Source organism: Serpula lacrymans (assembly GCF_000218685.1).
Source record: "Serpula lacrymans var. lacrymans S7.9 unplaced genomic scaffold SERLAscaffold_6, whole genome shotgun sequence".
NCBI lineage: Eukaryota > Fungi > Basidiomycota > Agaricomycetes > Boletales > Serpulaceae > Serpula > Serpula lacrymans.
In genome coordinates, this window is record NW_006763295.1 from 1,839,480 (window position 1) to 1,855,861 (window position 16,382).

At 40.6% G+C, this 16,382-nt stretch overlaps 3 protein-coding genes across 3 annotated transcripts; all 3 read left to right on the top strand.

Annotated features, from left to right (window-relative positions):
• Nucleotides 1-5,880: 5,880 nt before the first annotated feature.
• SERLADRAFT_437434 (uncharacterized protein) lies at nt 5,881-6,152 on the top strand (the record flags this gene model as incomplete). Its single annotated transcript, XM_007317770.1, has 2 exons — nt 5,881-5,978; nt 6,017-6,152. 2 exons carry the CDS (start codon nt 5,881-5,883, stop codon nt 6,150-6,152), a joined length of 234 nt encoding a protein of 77 aa, XP_007317832.1.
• A 1,800-nt stretch (nt 6,153-7,952) lies between these two features.
• SERLADRAFT_437435 (uncharacterized protein) lies at nt 7,953-8,894 on the top strand (the record flags this gene model as incomplete). Its single annotated transcript, XM_007317771.1, has 1 exon — nt 7,953-8,894. One exon carries the CDS (start codon nt 7,953-7,955, stop codon nt 8,892-8,894), a length of 942 nt encoding a protein of 313 aa, XP_007317833.1.
• Nucleotides 8,895-12,431: 3,537 nt separating this feature from the next.
• On the top strand, nt 12,432-13,588 carry SERLADRAFT_437437 (uncharacterized protein; the record flags this gene model as incomplete). Its single annotated transcript, XM_007317772.1, has 3 exons — nt 12,432-12,498; nt 12,555-13,115; nt 13,182-13,588. 3 exons carry the CDS (start codon nt 12,432-12,434, stop codon nt 13,586-13,588), a joined length of 1,035 nt encoding a protein of 344 aa, XP_007317834.1.
• Nucleotides 13,589-16,382: the final 2,794 nt, after the last annotated feature.

Genomic DNA, 16,382 nt, shown 5'->3' on the forward strand with positions numbered 1-16,382 from the left:
ATATGCTGCTTTAAGTACAATATTGGCTGGAGACTCCCTGGTTATAAGCCTGATTATATAGGCTACATTGTATACCAGCAAAATAAGGACACATTGATGTTGTAACTGTGTGCCAGAGCTGCACTCCTTGAAGGGAGGATTATTTGGAGATTGGCAGTTGAGAGCTTTAGGTTTAACAGTCTTACTCATGCATTAGCAGGCATATCCAATGAGACTGTGGCACACAGTTGCAACAATCATATATCTATAGAATCAGGCTTATAACCAGAGAATCTCCAGCCAAAATTGTACTCAAAGTAGTATATATCCAAATGTGGACAAGAAGTAATACAAATATTAGCTATTATATAATATAATATTATGGGGCTAAAATTCACACCTTAAACATATTATTATGATATTGTTGTTACAATAACACAATCTTTGAACTTCCAATTCTCATTCTCTGCTTTTAACCTTCTTTCTCTTTTGTGCAAGGCAGTACTTTCCTTTTATTTTAAAATTCCACTTTTACTTTTTCGTGCTGCACTGCTTCTCTTTATTTTTAGATGCAAAGTCTCTTATGCAGTGGAGCTGGTCACACGGGCTGTGCCCTATGACCTCATCAGCCACCACTCTCATCAACTGTATAGTATACATGTACAAATAGTCTGTAGTTGTATCAATCCCCCAATAGATCAAGGAGACTCTTAGCGAGTCCTCCTATTGTTTACTCACAACTAACTTGGTCCTACTCTAAGGGGTTTATCCACTCCTCTATCAATCCTCTTTGTTTGTTGTTGTATGTGCCAGAGTATTCAAAATTTTGTTGTTACAACTGTATGTTGTGTCATCATGTTTTTATATCACTAATGCTAATTTCCTACCAAGGCCTGAGATGTTTGTGTTTATACCACCAAGGACACCTCTAATAACATACCTAGGAATTACTGCTATTTATCAGATAATACTATATTATTGGCATATTAACTTATATCTAGTAGTGGAGTTTTGCTTTAAATAATGATTATAAGCATGGCTAAAGGGGCAACAGAGGGGCAAATAAATACTAATATATACTACTGTTCCTCACTTAATATACCAACCAAAAAACCATTACAATAAAACACTTTCAATGGTCTAGTTATAGCTATGTTAAATAAAAAGATTGTTGTGCCATGATCCAAGAGTAAAAAGTCAAAGCCAAAAAGGGTCTACTATTATGATAAATATTTCTACATGAAAATTTTTACTGCAGATTCAACACAGTTAAACATTGCAACAGTTTTTTTGGGTCACTGTATAACTACTATAGCATTCATGGCAGCCATAAAAGCAACTACAGCACCTTGATAGATATTCTAGAAGCTATAGTTGCTATAAGGCCAATTATAGCACTCTATAGCCCTTTATAGTACATCTGATTCTTCTAAACAAACCCAGTAGAGTATCACAACACAATGGGATCCGCACCCGTGTACAGTGATTCTGGACCTTCTGGGCATGCAACCAATCAGTATGCTTTCCAAGTATGCCTTGGTAGCTTAGTTGGTAAAGCACCAGACCATGAAAGCTGGAGTCCCAGGTTCAAGCCCTGGCCAATGCATATTTTCTCATACTATAAACAAATGTCATATTTTGTCATAGAGATTATACTATGTTGTTAAGTTGTGTGGTTTTTATCCCCAAGATATTTTATCCAAGAATAAGTTATGGCAATGTGTGACAAATATGATAAGTCCATGGAAGGTCAATATAATACATATCTATAAGATGTTTTATAAGCTTTCATAGTGTAGTGGGTAAGTGTGTGTTATTTGTGGAAAGCTCAAAACAGAATAACCACCATACCAAACAAATTACAGTAATAGGTTTGCTTGCATATCTCACCAATTGGGTAGCCACTTCTCACACCTGACCGTGTGATGTGAGATAACTGTCACATTAAATTTTTTTACACAGAGTTGAACATGTGGGAAATTAGGTCCATATTGGGATAACTCCACACAACACTTGATCACCTTTTCTTTTCTCTTTCCTTTACTCCATCAGTTGTCTGGCCAGCAGTACATACTGCTGGCTGGAACCATCAATGTCTTGTCTGGTTAGCGGTACATACTATTGATCCATATATTCTGCATTGAACACAAAGTTACATTATATAAGGACCCAAGTCTTTGGCCAATTTGCTCGCACTTGATTGAGTGATGATATCTACATTCCGTGTTGACAACTGCCTCTCATATTTTGTTCCTAAGTGATCAAAGATACCTCTATACTGGTTACCATATTTGGTAGCTACTCGTGAGTGCACCAAGTTGACAGTACACTCAACAATTCAATGTCACGGTCCAGCATACTCTGCCAGTCAAAATACAACATTTTGATTATGTCCAACCCAGTCCCATCTATCCACCTTCACTGTAGTCCCCTCCTTCCCATCCTCCTCATCCCATCCTGCCTCAGTCAATGTACAATATCCGGTATAACAAGAAAAGGCAGATTAACAAGAGATGACATTCTCACTCAACACTTGCAAAATCCCACTATTCAGCAGGCCTTTCAAGCCAATTTGGAAAACACAGCACATTTCAGACATCTTGTAGCACCCATCATCAAAGGCCACAAACACATCCAGCATTTCTGGTCAGAGTGTGTAGAATATTACCAGCTTGATTTATCACCCAAAAAACTGTGATTGACCCTTCCATCTGCTTGGCAGGTTAAATCATTCATACAGTTTCAAGTTATTGCCTTATGCATAAAACCAATGATAGGAGAATTTGCATCCCTAATAACAATGAAGACCTACACTTGGATATTCCTCACACTCTGGCCAAGATACGCCAAGATTGCTTTCCCAAAGCAACTGCATGACAACATGACCTTGTATATGCTTTCTGACAAATTCAGGGATTTTGCACCACATATGATGGCTATTAGGCCAAAATGTGCCACAAGCATGACAGATGTTAACCTTCTCATATGGGCCATATAAGAACACACGATGTACTTTCACACCAAATATATGTGCATACAAGTCATTTATACATTTATACATGTCTGCTATCTGCCATCTCCACAGAATAACCAGGAGCCATAGTCAAATCCTTGTGCTATTGACACACTAACCAAACCATCATCTAATCTGACCACTGATTCCTTGTGTACCCCAAAGATGGCACAATTGAGGTGGCCATCAATATTCTGTTTCACAACCTCAAGGGCCATCGAGATGATGACTCTTTTATCAAGTCAATCATCATATACCCAATATCAGTATCAACACAGTTCCCTTTTTATCAGTCAGACATTCTAAAAAATATGTGTCCATAAAAATGATTCAAAAATAAAAAATAATTGCACTGTGAATGAATGTCCTACTAAAAAAAAGAAACTGGAGCCACCAGTCCACCATCTAGTCCAAATCCGATAGTTCCATGGCCTTACCAATGGTCTGGTTGTAGTGAACCACCTGGTCAAACAAGGGAGGGAGAAAAGTAGTTCTAATCTGGAACTGGTGTGTCCCAGGCAGTGTGTAATAATTGTAGCTATAGTGAAGACAATGAATGAAGGATAAGTGTACCCAAGTGAATGGGACAGCAATGCACATGGGCAATGCAAGAGGATGGACCTTTTCCAGCTCAAAACCTACCCAGCCATATTCCAGTCAGGAAAGATAAGTGACCAATGATTTAATAGATGGCAGATTGATGTTATGAAGGTGGACCAGCTGCCTTATTTGGACTGGCTGCTGGGGCTTTGCTGATATTAGCAGTGGCACGTGGTGGTCAACAGATCAGCGATGGAAGCAGATGGAGAGCGGTGACATCAAGTGTGGTGGAGGAGCAAGGAAGACGAGTAGGAGGAGGGTGGAGGTGACAAAAAAGTGGACTAGAATAGGAAGCCAGAAACAACCATCTGGTGAGAATAAAAAGGACAGTAAAGGGCCCATGGTGGGGCTAGGCAAAGGGAGGGGAGTAAGGGAGGCAACAAAAACAAGGGTGCAATGCAATGTGTAGCCAGTGGTGATGCAAAAATTTGCCAAAATGCCAAAACGTGGAAAGTACCAAATGGAAAGTAAAGGTGAGCGCAACTTGATTACCTAATAGAGGTGGTGCTGATCAGCCACAAGTTTGAAAAGGGCAATATTAATTACTATTCTACGTGGCACTGTGCCTGTGTGGTGCAAAGGCGAGTCTTTTGAATATTTACTTCATTACCGACACCTGTCCATGCATCACAACCATAAATGAAATTCTATACCCCAAGCATTACTTATCTACCAGTCGTGTCCTAAAAATCAAGGACTCTATGCACAATATTCCCATGTTACAAAATGAGTGTTATTCATTGACTGGGTGGTCAATATCTGATTCACTGGCTCTGCCTGATTTATCAGCCCAAAAGCAGACCACCAAGTTTAGAGCTTGAACCTTAGGAGTGACATTTTTTTTATCAGTCATACAGTACAACTCTTATAGCTCATATAGCAAGCTGACCACTATATGAGCTCCTTGGGCCTATAGGGTGCTATAAATGCTTCTATATATGATATGGAAGCTATGAAAGCTATAGGAGCAACCATAGTGTTATATAGAATTATATAACACAAGCATCTTTCATCCTTCCCCCTACACTTATTACAAATAGTCAACATTAACGACAATATCAATGTAAATTGTGCAAGAATTGAACCCACAACCATATAAACCACTTTTTTGAGCTTATTAAGCATATGCATACCAGAGCACCTATCCACTACACCATGTAAGCTTATAAAATATAACATATAATATAGTATATATAACCACTTTTGGGGCTTAGTGTCACGATCCCAAACTCCACAACCTAACCTTTCATCTTATCTATCCAACTCTGATGTAGAAACACTGATATCACCATATCTAATCACATAGTAGTACTTATCTTATCTTGTCATGTGACCCTCAGTCACATGACTACCTTACCCATCATACATGCCAGATCCTCATGTTTCTCAGTCAGTGCCTCAAGGCTGACACGTTATTTTACATATATAAGTAGCTAGTTTTCACTGTACATGCTTCAGCTTTTGATTTCCTCTTAATAAACTAGTTCAACTACCTGCTGTAGATTCAACATCTTTCACTTTGTTAGCTCAGTATAAGTGAAGGCGTTATATAATTGAAAGCTGGTATAGCACTTAGTTGGATGAATCAAATAGAGGCTACCATCATCATAATCCTAATTCCCATCACAACAATCCTATTCTTCCTTTTACTCAAACTTGACTTTTTCCTCACCACACCATCCTCATCTATTACATCACCTACCCCCCGACCATCTACCATCCTCACTTTTATCCAATCTACACCATCCAACTCCTCTTTGGAAACCATTCCACTTTCCCCCATCACTTGCCCTACCAATCCCGTACTTAGAGACCAAAACAACGTGGAGTTGTTGAGGTTTTATTAGCTACAACTTTTTACCTACATTTACCTTTCGCTTTCCTCTGACCAGGCCGCGCACTTGCGTACACCAGTCGGGAGAAGAACCAACAGCCTAATAAGCGGGTTAATCTGAGACAACCGTTTGGACCTCAGACTTCATACAATACTTTTTAGTTACCTTTTATTAAGAATAGTTTTACATACACGGTAGTAGGGAACAGAAGAGGATCCCTTTACCTAAAGAGAAGACAGAGAAAGGGAACTTACAAAATTGATGTGTCGATCCAAATTTGTCATTTGGGGAACCATTTTTGTATGCCCTTTGCCAAAGAACCATGCAGTATCTGGTCGTTCCTTGATTTCACCCCTGAACCAAAATAAGAAACACCAGAACCACAACCCCTATTCCCACAACCACCAACCAACAAAGATGTCTTTCAATGCATAGAGAGAGATGAACCCAGACATGTTACTCCCATCAACACCAGGATTGGGGATGAACGGATTAGGAGAGGCCCTACCGCCTACTCCACAAAGGGAACCATCGCCCACACCAGAGTTGAGGTAAATGCAGAACCTAGAGATGATGGTCCGGATGGCAGTGAACGCCGCAATCCAGGACAACAATGCCGAGTGGGAAAGGCGATTCCTACAAAGAGATGCAGAAGTTGCCGGCTTGCGAAGAAGGCTCGCAATGCAGCCATCACAGCAGCAGACGGTGTCATGCACCAAAGTTGATTGGTAGCATGGACAGGTGTCAATAATGAAGCGGATATTCAAAAAGACTCACCTTTGCGCCACACAGGCACAGTTCCACGTGGAATAGTAATTAATATTGCCTTTTTCGAACTTGTGGCTGATCAGCACCACCTCTATTAGGCAATCCAGTCACGCTCACCTTTGCTTTTCCATCCGGTACTTTCCGCGTTTCGGCATTTCGGCAAATTTTCGCGTCGCCACTGGCTACACATTGCATTGCACCCTCGCTTTTGTCGTTTCCCTTACTCCCCTTCCTTTGCCTAGCCCCACCATGGGCCCCTTCCTCTCCTTTTTATTCTCACCTGATGGTCGTTTCTGGATCCCCATTCTAATCCACTTTTTCGTCACCTCCACCCTCCTCCTCCTCATCTTATTTGCACCCCCACCATTTCTGATGTCACCACTTCCTATCCGCTTCCGTCGCTGATCCGTTGACTACCACGTGCCACTGCTGATATCAACAAAGCCCTGGCGGCCGGTCCAAATAGGGCAGCAGGTCCATCTTCATGACGTCGATCTGCCATCATATACTATCAAAACATCGGTCGCTCATCTTGCCTGGTTGGAGCGTGGGTAGGTAGTTTTTGAGCTGGAGAAGGTTCATCCCCTTGCGTTGCCCATGTTCATCGCTGTCCCATTCACTTGGGTACACTTATCTTTTGTCCATCGTCTTCGCTACAGTTACACCTACCACACGCTGCCTGGGACTCACTTGTTCCAAATTGGAACTACTCCTCTCCCTCCCTCGTTTGATCAGGTGGTCCAACACAACCAGTCCATTGGTAAGGCCATGGAATTGTCGGATTTGGACTAGGTGGTGGACCGGTGGCTCCAGTTTCTTTTTCTTCAGCAGAACATTCATTTACAGTGCAATTGTTTTTGATTTTTGAATCATTTTTGTGGACACATATTTTTTAGAATGCCTGACTGACAATAAAGGAACTGTGTTGATACTGATAGTGTTTTGCCTTGCCCTTTTCTTTACTGCATCTTCCCATGACATCATGATTTTCCTGCTCTCTTTTTGCTATCGGACTTTACTTTATGGCCGTACAAACCTGTGACATTACTCACAACATTCATTGTTCTATCCCTTGCTTTTCTTTTTTTGACAATCTTATCCTGTACTACCTACGCAGGATTCGTCAGTGTATATTCCTTCCTTCATGTTCTTTCTCATTCTTTTTGCACAGCTATACTGTGCATAGCCTACCTTTCTTTTACTATATAAACCCCTGTATTTTACCTTGTAAAAAAACAATAAGAACTCCAATCCAGACTTCTTCTCTAATCTCAAGTTCACTACTCACTGCTACTTGTGATCCAGTGTGGTCACAACACTTCCCACTGCTACCACTGTTAATTGCTGTCATCGTCACTTCCCACTTTTGAAGTCATTGTTATCCCTTTCGATTAGAGTCCTTCTGAGCACTACAGTTTGTGCGTCAGGAGCCTTCTATCACTGGGAACCTTGTCACCTCGTCATCCTTGTTGTTCTCAAACCTACCTTGTGCTACAATTAGCAAGGTAGTGCTGGTCTATACTCGTCACTAAGCCCCTATCTTCTATCAATTCAACTATCCCTCCTCCTCAAAACCCACACTCATACATTTCTGGGTTTGACTTTGAAGAATTGTCATACATACCACCCCACGAACAACCAGAGCACCCACTGTTTTAGGAGGCAAAGCCCATAAACAAGTTCTGTGGAATCTGGGAGGATTGTGTGTTAGTTTGTTTTTGTGTGTGGTTTTCTAACTGCAGTTCTCATCATCGACAATGGGCCGGCCTGTTGAACACAAAGCAAACTACAGAAAGACTGCATTGGCCAAGCCTGAGCTATATAACAGCAACAAAAAGAAGTTCCAGAACTTCTTTGAATCATTACAGCTCCACTTTGGAGCAAACCCCGAATACTTCCGGATAGAGGTGAACAAGATTAATTTTGCCCTATCCTATATGACAAGTGGAGCAGCAGCAGCACTACAAACAGAATGGGTTGAGAGAAAGATGCCAGCAGAGGAGCCGACAGATATTGAGGAGATAGAACAGTTGGAAAGCTGGGCTCATTTTGAGTCCATGCTCAAAGACCACTTCCAAGGCATGTTCAAGGAGGAAAGAAGCAAGTACGAGATTATGTACTTGAAACAGGGTACCCTTACTACACAAGAGTACTTTGTAAAATTTGAAGCAACAAGAAGACGCGCAGGATACAATGTGAAAGGGAATGAACAATTCCTAATCACATTAATCAGAAACAACATAAATGCCCCCCTGATCAAACAGATCATCTACTCGGGAAATATTCCCAAAACTTACACTGAGTGGAAAACAAGGATCATTACAAATGATCAGCTGTGGTGGGATCAAGCGGAGAACGAGCGGATGATGAAAGGTATGGCCAACAGCAGCTCTGGTTCCGGAAACTGGGGACCCAATGGTTGGTACCAAGGAGAGGGCGCTTTGGAGAAGAAGGCCGAGATGTTGGAAGAGAAGAAAGACGGGACTGGAACCACCTATGGTGGAACCGGTCAAAGAATGGAAGTTGACAAGGCAAAGTACCGGGCAGAAGGCAGGTGCTTCAAGTGTGGAGAAAAGGGGCACAGGGCCCAGGATCACAAAGAAGGAGGCAGTGCAGCTGCAAAGCCGAAGTTCAACCTTTGCACCATGTTGGAAGGAATGAAGAAAGAAGAGCAAGATGAGCTCTTAAAGGATTTTTAAAGAGGCCGGCTGTGACTTTTCATCAGACCAAGCCCAAAGACATTTCAAATGTAAATAAATATGCTCCTCTCTCTGTTGACGATCTTGATGCATGTACCAATACCAATGAAAATGAAACTGCATTATTTAAAGGCGCACAAGATCTGAAACAAAAGAAAGAGCAAGTTCAAAGACGTGTTCAATGAAAAAGAATTTGATACCCTTCCAGAGAGAAGACAATGAGATCATGTGATAGAGTTGATTCCTGGAGATCACACGATAGACTGTAAAGTTTATCCATTAGCAAACGGAGAACAAGAACAGTTGGATGCATTTCTAAAAGAGAACCTAGAATCAGGACGCATCTGACCAAGTAAATCTCTAATTGCTTCACCATTCTTCTTCATTAAGAAAAAAGATGGAAAACTCTGACCTGTTCAAGATTACCGGAAATTAAATGAGATCACCATCAAGAATTGGTATCTGCTACCCCTGATTAATGAACTTGTAGACAAGCTCAGGGGAGCCAAATTCTTTACTAAACTGGATATCAGATGGGGATATAATAATATCCGGATCAAGGAAGGAGATGAACATAAGGCGGCATTCAGAACAAACAGAGGACTATTCAAACCATTAGTCATGTTCTTCGAGTTAACAAACTTGCCTGCAATGTTCAAAACTATGATAAACTCCATCTTCAAAGACTTGATAGAAGAAGGAAAGGTTGTGATCTATCTGGATGACATTATGATCTTTACCAAAACAATTGAAGAACACCAAGCAATGACGCGATGTGTTCTTCACATCCTGAGAAAGAACCATTTGTACTTAAAACTGGAAAAATGCGATTTTGAAGAGACCAAAACAGCATACCTGGGAAAACAAAATTTGCATGGATCCAGTGAAAGTCGAAGGAATCTTAGATTGGCCTAAATGCACAACCAAGAAGCAGGTGCAGGCCTTCCTAGGGTTCGTAAACTTTTACAGAAGGTTCGTTAAAGGATTTAGAGCAATCGCGAAACCACTTACCCAACTCACCGGTAAAGAAGAGTTTAAATGGGGAAATGAGCAAAAGGAAGTGTTTGAAGAGATAAAGAAAAGAATTAGCTCAACCCCAGTATTAGCTCTACCGACCAATGACGGTCAATACCGAGTCAAAGCAGACAGTAGCAAATATGCTCTAGGAGCAGTGCTCTCCCAAGAGCAAGAAGGAGTCTGGAAGCTAATAGCTTACTTGTCAAAATCTCTCAATGAGACAGAGAGAAACTATGAGATCTACGACAAGGAACTATTAGCTATCATGACAGCTTTAGAGGAATGGCGTCATTACTTGATGGATGCCGCAAAGGAGTTTGAGATTTGGACAGATCATCAAAATCTCACATACTTCAAGCAGCTTCAGAAGCTAAATAGAAGGCAAGCAAGATGGGTCAGCAAACTGGCTAACTACCACTTCACACTTCACCATAAACCAGGAGCAACCCACATCCAAGCAGACCTGCTATCTAGACGACCAGACCATGACAAGGGAGAAAATGATAACAAAAATGTTGTAGTTCACAAAGAAGATCTATTTAAGATCAATATGTCTCTACCGGGGAAGCAAAGACAAGAAATGGAAAAAATGTCTACCCAGTCTTTAATAAAAAGCTTCTACATCCTTATAAAGAACCAACATTCCCAGGACAGAAAAAACCAAAACCACCACCACCCGCAGAAGTAGATGGACAAAGAGAATATGAAGTAGAACAAATACTTGATTCACGATTGAAATGTGGCAAGTTAGAATATCTACTTCACTGGAAAGGCTATGGAAAGGAAGAGCAAACATGGGAACCCAAGGGTAATGTAAAAAAACTCTCCAGATTTAATCAAAGATTTCCATGATCACTTTCCTGCGGCCCCCAGATGAATCAATTTCACACTACATTTTCAACCCTTTGAAAATCTCACTCAACCATCACACAATCATAGACTATTCAACTGGGGAAAACGGCAAACTTGACCCTACCTTTTGGGATGAAAGTCCTAGGGGGGGGGTAATGTCACAATCCCAAACTCCACAACCTAACCTTTCATCTTATCTATCCAACTCTGATGTAGAAACACTGATATCACCATATCTAATCACATAGTAGTACTTATCTTATCTTGTCATGTGACCCTCAGTCACATGACTACCTTACCCATCATACATGCCAGATCCTCATGTTTCTCAGTCAGTGCCTCAAGGCTGACACGTTATTTTACATATATAAGTAGCTAGTTTTCACTGTACATGCTTCAGCTTTTGATTTCCTCTTAATAAACTAGTTCAACTACCTGCTGTAGATTCAACATCTTTCATTCTGTTAGCTCGGTATAAGTGAAGGCGTTATACTTAGTGAAATTTCTGATAAGTCATTGTTGTAATTTGAAGCTGCCTTGTATTTATGGACTTTGAAATAAGCAGCTAGCTGATGAAGTGTTTCTATAGCACACCTATACAATATTCTGGCAATTATTCTCATAATTATCTTAACTTTTTTTAAAAATGTTTTTGTCAAACATTTTGGCTACTTTCACAACTGTTGTGAGACTATGAGAGTGGTAATAGATAGAGTCCAGCTATATAGTGCTATAGGCAGCTATGAGAGAGACTATAAATATGGTACCTGGTAATCAGAAAACTAGTGACATTTTTGATGTTGGACTCACTTTTACTAAATAATTAAACTCAAATATATAATCCCTGAAGTATACAATAGATAATTGATATTGTATTATATTACTGAAATATAGCTACTATAGCTCAAAATCAACACTCATAGCTCATATAGCCTTACTACTACTACTGTAGCAATGTTTAAAGGCAAGATAAAACTATTATAGCCTATATAGTAACCTACCAGCTATATAACAATATGGTTTTTCCTGATGCACTGCAAATATGGGACATTTGTTCACAGAGTGGGCAATGATATAGATATCATCACTGGTGCAATTTTTGTCAACCATGTCACACATCTTAGCATATAGGGATCTGGTGCTAAGTGTTATGAACTGTGTTCTCTGTGGACTTTACTTTATTTTTAAGTAGCTATACACCGCTACTTACCTTTACTTTCCCACATACTGTTACCTATTATTATTTCACCTGTCAATGTTTGTTCAACACAAACACCTACCCTAAAGTAGACAAGTATATATATACACCTGTATTGTAGTTACCATATGATTGTACACTTCAACAGTGTAACTTGGTATTCATCAGCTTGAATCTTATTATCAGAATATACCTCAAACCTATTTATAAACGGGCTTATCAGAAACTACTTCACATCCAGAAACCCCTTGTGTTAACAGGCTTGCACATTCCAAGCGTAATAAAACAATTGTATTCCATATCTGTATCCCACACCTTATAGTGAAGGGACGAAAAAGACAACAAAATGTTGCAAGGAAGAAGGCCCACCACCAGGGCACAAACCAGAGCAGAACCAGCCCAGACAGCAACACCCCCAGTGTTGTCTAGACAAGGAAGGACAGCAGCACCACCTCCCTTTCCCCAACCCAATGTCACTTGACTCCACACCAGAGAACAAGCAGGCGGATTCTACAAAGCCAGAACATGTTGGCTACAGTACTACACAGAAAGCCACCCACAGCTAATACCCAGAACCCAACATAATCCCCCAGTAGTTGCATCAGACATCTACAACAAAAACAAATTTGAAGACTTCGCAGCAGAAGGTCAACCAATACCACCTCCCACACCACAGATACTTCCCACAGCACCCAATTCATTGCCAATTCCACCAACGCGCACCATATCCAATGCTGCAGCTACCAAAACTACCAAGTTTGGACAAATAGACAATTCTGATGGAATGCCCGATCAAGCCAACGAATGGATGTTATCAGCCAAAGCATATTTTGACGTAAATGACACCATCTATGACTCAGACAGAAAAAAGGTTTTTGAAGCACTTTCTCACATGAAAGAGGGGGCAGCCCTGGCATGGGAAGAAACCAAATTAACAGAATACATAGGATCAGCAAAATACCCAAAATGGACGGACTTTGAAACTGACTTTAATGGGACATTCATTATTGCGGATGTAAAAGGAGCGGCCAGCGCTGCCCTCATGACAATGAAAATGGAAACAGGGGGAAAAGCAGTAAAATTCAACTCTTGTTTCATGGTAGAAGCACGGAAGAGTGGCTTAAACGATGGAGGACTGATCATGGTGTATAAAAGTTCTATACGCCCATACCTCCTTTGAAACATACTTAACTCCTCCACACAACCCAAAATTATTGCAGGATGGATGAGCACTGTTTCTGGCCTAGATGCCAACTGGACAAACTCAAACAGCATTAGTGAAGGAAAATGGGGAAAGAAGGGAGAAAAGAAGAAAGAGGAAAAAGGAGGAAGAAGCCAATTATCCTCGGTGAAATGTTTAACCAAAAACAAAGAAGACTTGCTCAAAAGAGATGGGCAATGCTTTATATGCAAAGAACAAGGATATATCTCACAATTCTGTCCAGAAAAGAAGAAAGGAAAACAACCAGACCAAAGAATTAGGATGGCAGAAGTTGCAGAAAAGGATGAAACAGAAACAGTGGTGGAAGATGGAAAAGGAATTTCTCACATCCTCAAAATGTGGAGAGAACTCAATGAAGCAGACCAAGCCAGCGCCATTGATGGATTGGAAAAGGAGGGTTTTTGAAAGGACAATCCACCCCAATGTTAGTACCGTCCAAAATAGCCGTTGTAACCATAGCCACGATCAATTCAAACTTGTTATGAATTAATACCACATTGCGACAAAAAACCATTGGAACAAAAGCATTAATAGACTCGGGGGCGACAGATGACTTCATGGACGCAAAACGATCAAGCATCGCTTACCACTCAACAAACTTGAAATGCCCATCACATGCAAAAATGTGGATGGAACCATCAGTAATGGAGGGAAAATCAATCACTACACCTATCAACAAATAGAAGCAGGAGGAAGGAATGCCATGTGCAAATTCCTTATCACTGGATTAGGAAAAGAAGATATTCTCCTTGGATACCCATGGCTCCACAAGGTTAACCCCACAATAGACTGGACGTCAAAAAGCGTAGACACCCAATAGGCCATTCGCACAATCCGATCACACTCTAACTGATCCTTGATTTGCACCATCCCGATTGAGCAACTGGAACTATTGATCAACTATGTACACAAAACACGTATTTTTGCGAAAACTAACACTGCAATGGAACTAGCCATCCAGAACAATATTGGGAAAAAGATAATAGAACTACCTGAAACCTACAAAGAGTTTGCACAGGTCTTTGACTTGCAAGGTCACTCAATGCCCTATTAGAAAAAGGGAAGAGTTGGAACTGGACAACAGTTGAAGAAAACGCATTTGTACTACTCAAACACCGTTTTAGTAAAGTGCCAGTCACCCAGATACCGGACCCAAACAAACCATCCCAAAGTGCGGCGGATGCATTCAAACACGCAACTGGAGCGGTTTTGAACCAACCCAATGACAATGGAGTATGGCATCCATGTGCTTTTTTCTCCAAAACGCTATCCCCAGCTGAAAAGAACTACCAAATATACAACAAAGAACTGCTTGCCGTCATCAGAGGACTAGAAGAATAGAAACATTACATTCTAAGCAGTGCCCACACCGTAAAAATATTAACCAATCACAAGAATCTCACATATTGGCAAGAAGCCAAAAAATTGACACCTTGGCAAAGACGTTGGCAACTTCTACTCTCACAGTACAACTATACCCTAACCTCCTGTACCTGGAACACAAATGACAATTCCAGACAACCTTTCTAGAAGACCAGATTTATATACAGAAGCAGGGGGGCACAACACACCTCTACTCCCAAAAACTGTTTTTGCCACAGTAGCAAACACCAACCCATTTTTCACACGTATACAAACCAACTTACATGAAGGAATCAAATTACCGATGCACTCGGATCCCAAGGATTGGACCATCAAAATGATGACGTGTTTTACAAAGGACACTATTACATTCTCACAACAACCGAGAGAAAAGCATGTATACAACAACAACACAATTTGGTGACAGCCAGACATCCAATTAGTAACAAGGCATTACTATTGGCCAGGTATGACACAAATGATCAAAGATTACATGATAGGATGTGCAATATGCTAACAAAGCAAAGCAATTACAAACCCAATCAAAACACCCATCCAACCAATTTTGGGCCCAAATACTACAGAACCACTCAAAAACCTCTCAGTTGACTTCATCACAGATCTACCAGAAAGCAACTCATATGACAGTCTCATGGTTGTGGTGGACCACAGCCTTACAAAGGGGGTAATACTAGCACCTTGCACAGAAACTATTGATGCATTAGGAACGGCTAAATCATTTCATCAACACGTGTTCAAAAGATTTGGACTACACAATAAACTCATATCCAATAGAGGACCGCAGTTTGCATCAGATGTTACCAAAGAACTAGCCAGATTACTCAAAACCAAAGTCAATCTATCAACAGCATATCACCTCTAATTGGATGGAGAAACCAAAAGGGTGAACCAGGAGATAGAAATATACTTACAAATTTTCTACAACAACTTAACACACACTTGGACAGAATATCTCACAATGGCAGAATTCTGCCACAATAATAGACCACATTTGGCACGAAACAAATCACCATTTTACCTCATAATGGGATACCATCCTAGAGATCTCCCCATAACGCCAATAACAACTAACATACCGGCAGTAAGCAAAAGGCTATCCAACCTACTTGAAACAAGGACCATAGTGTTACAAGCCCACAAACTGGCAAGAGCACGCATGCAAAAATACTCACAACATCTGTTACCCACATTTACAATCAGACAAAATGTTTGGTTAGAAGCAACTAACCTAAAGAAAAAGGGAACACCTTACCGAAAGTTCAATTGGAAACAAGAAGGACCCTTTGTTGTTCTCAAAAAAGTGTCACCGGTTAACTACTGACTAAAACTCCCAGACACGTAGAAAATCCATCCCGTGTTTCATGCCACTTTTCTAACCCCATACAAACAAATCAAAGTCCACGGAGAAAACTACATAAGACCACTGGCAGAGATAATCAATGATCAAGAAGAATATGAAATAGAAGCTGTAACAACCAAGAGTTAGTTACTCTGGTGCACAACTCAGACAAGCAAAAAGGGAGTACCAATCAACAGTATGTGTTCAATTGAGAACTTCTGGGAAGTGTCTAGCCACTTGCTGAGAGCTAACAGGGACAGAACTAGAGTTCAGTATGAGTAACTAAAGAATAGGAATACTGGACTCTGCAATACTAGTCCGAAGTTTTGTAAACAAAGGTAAACAAATCAGCCACAAAGGCAAAATTATAGAATGCTCAGTGAATACTGAACAATACAGCAAAAAGAATAAAGAGGAAAGTGATTTAGAAAGAAGGGAAAATAGATAGCACAACTAGGTGCAGAATCACCAAAACTA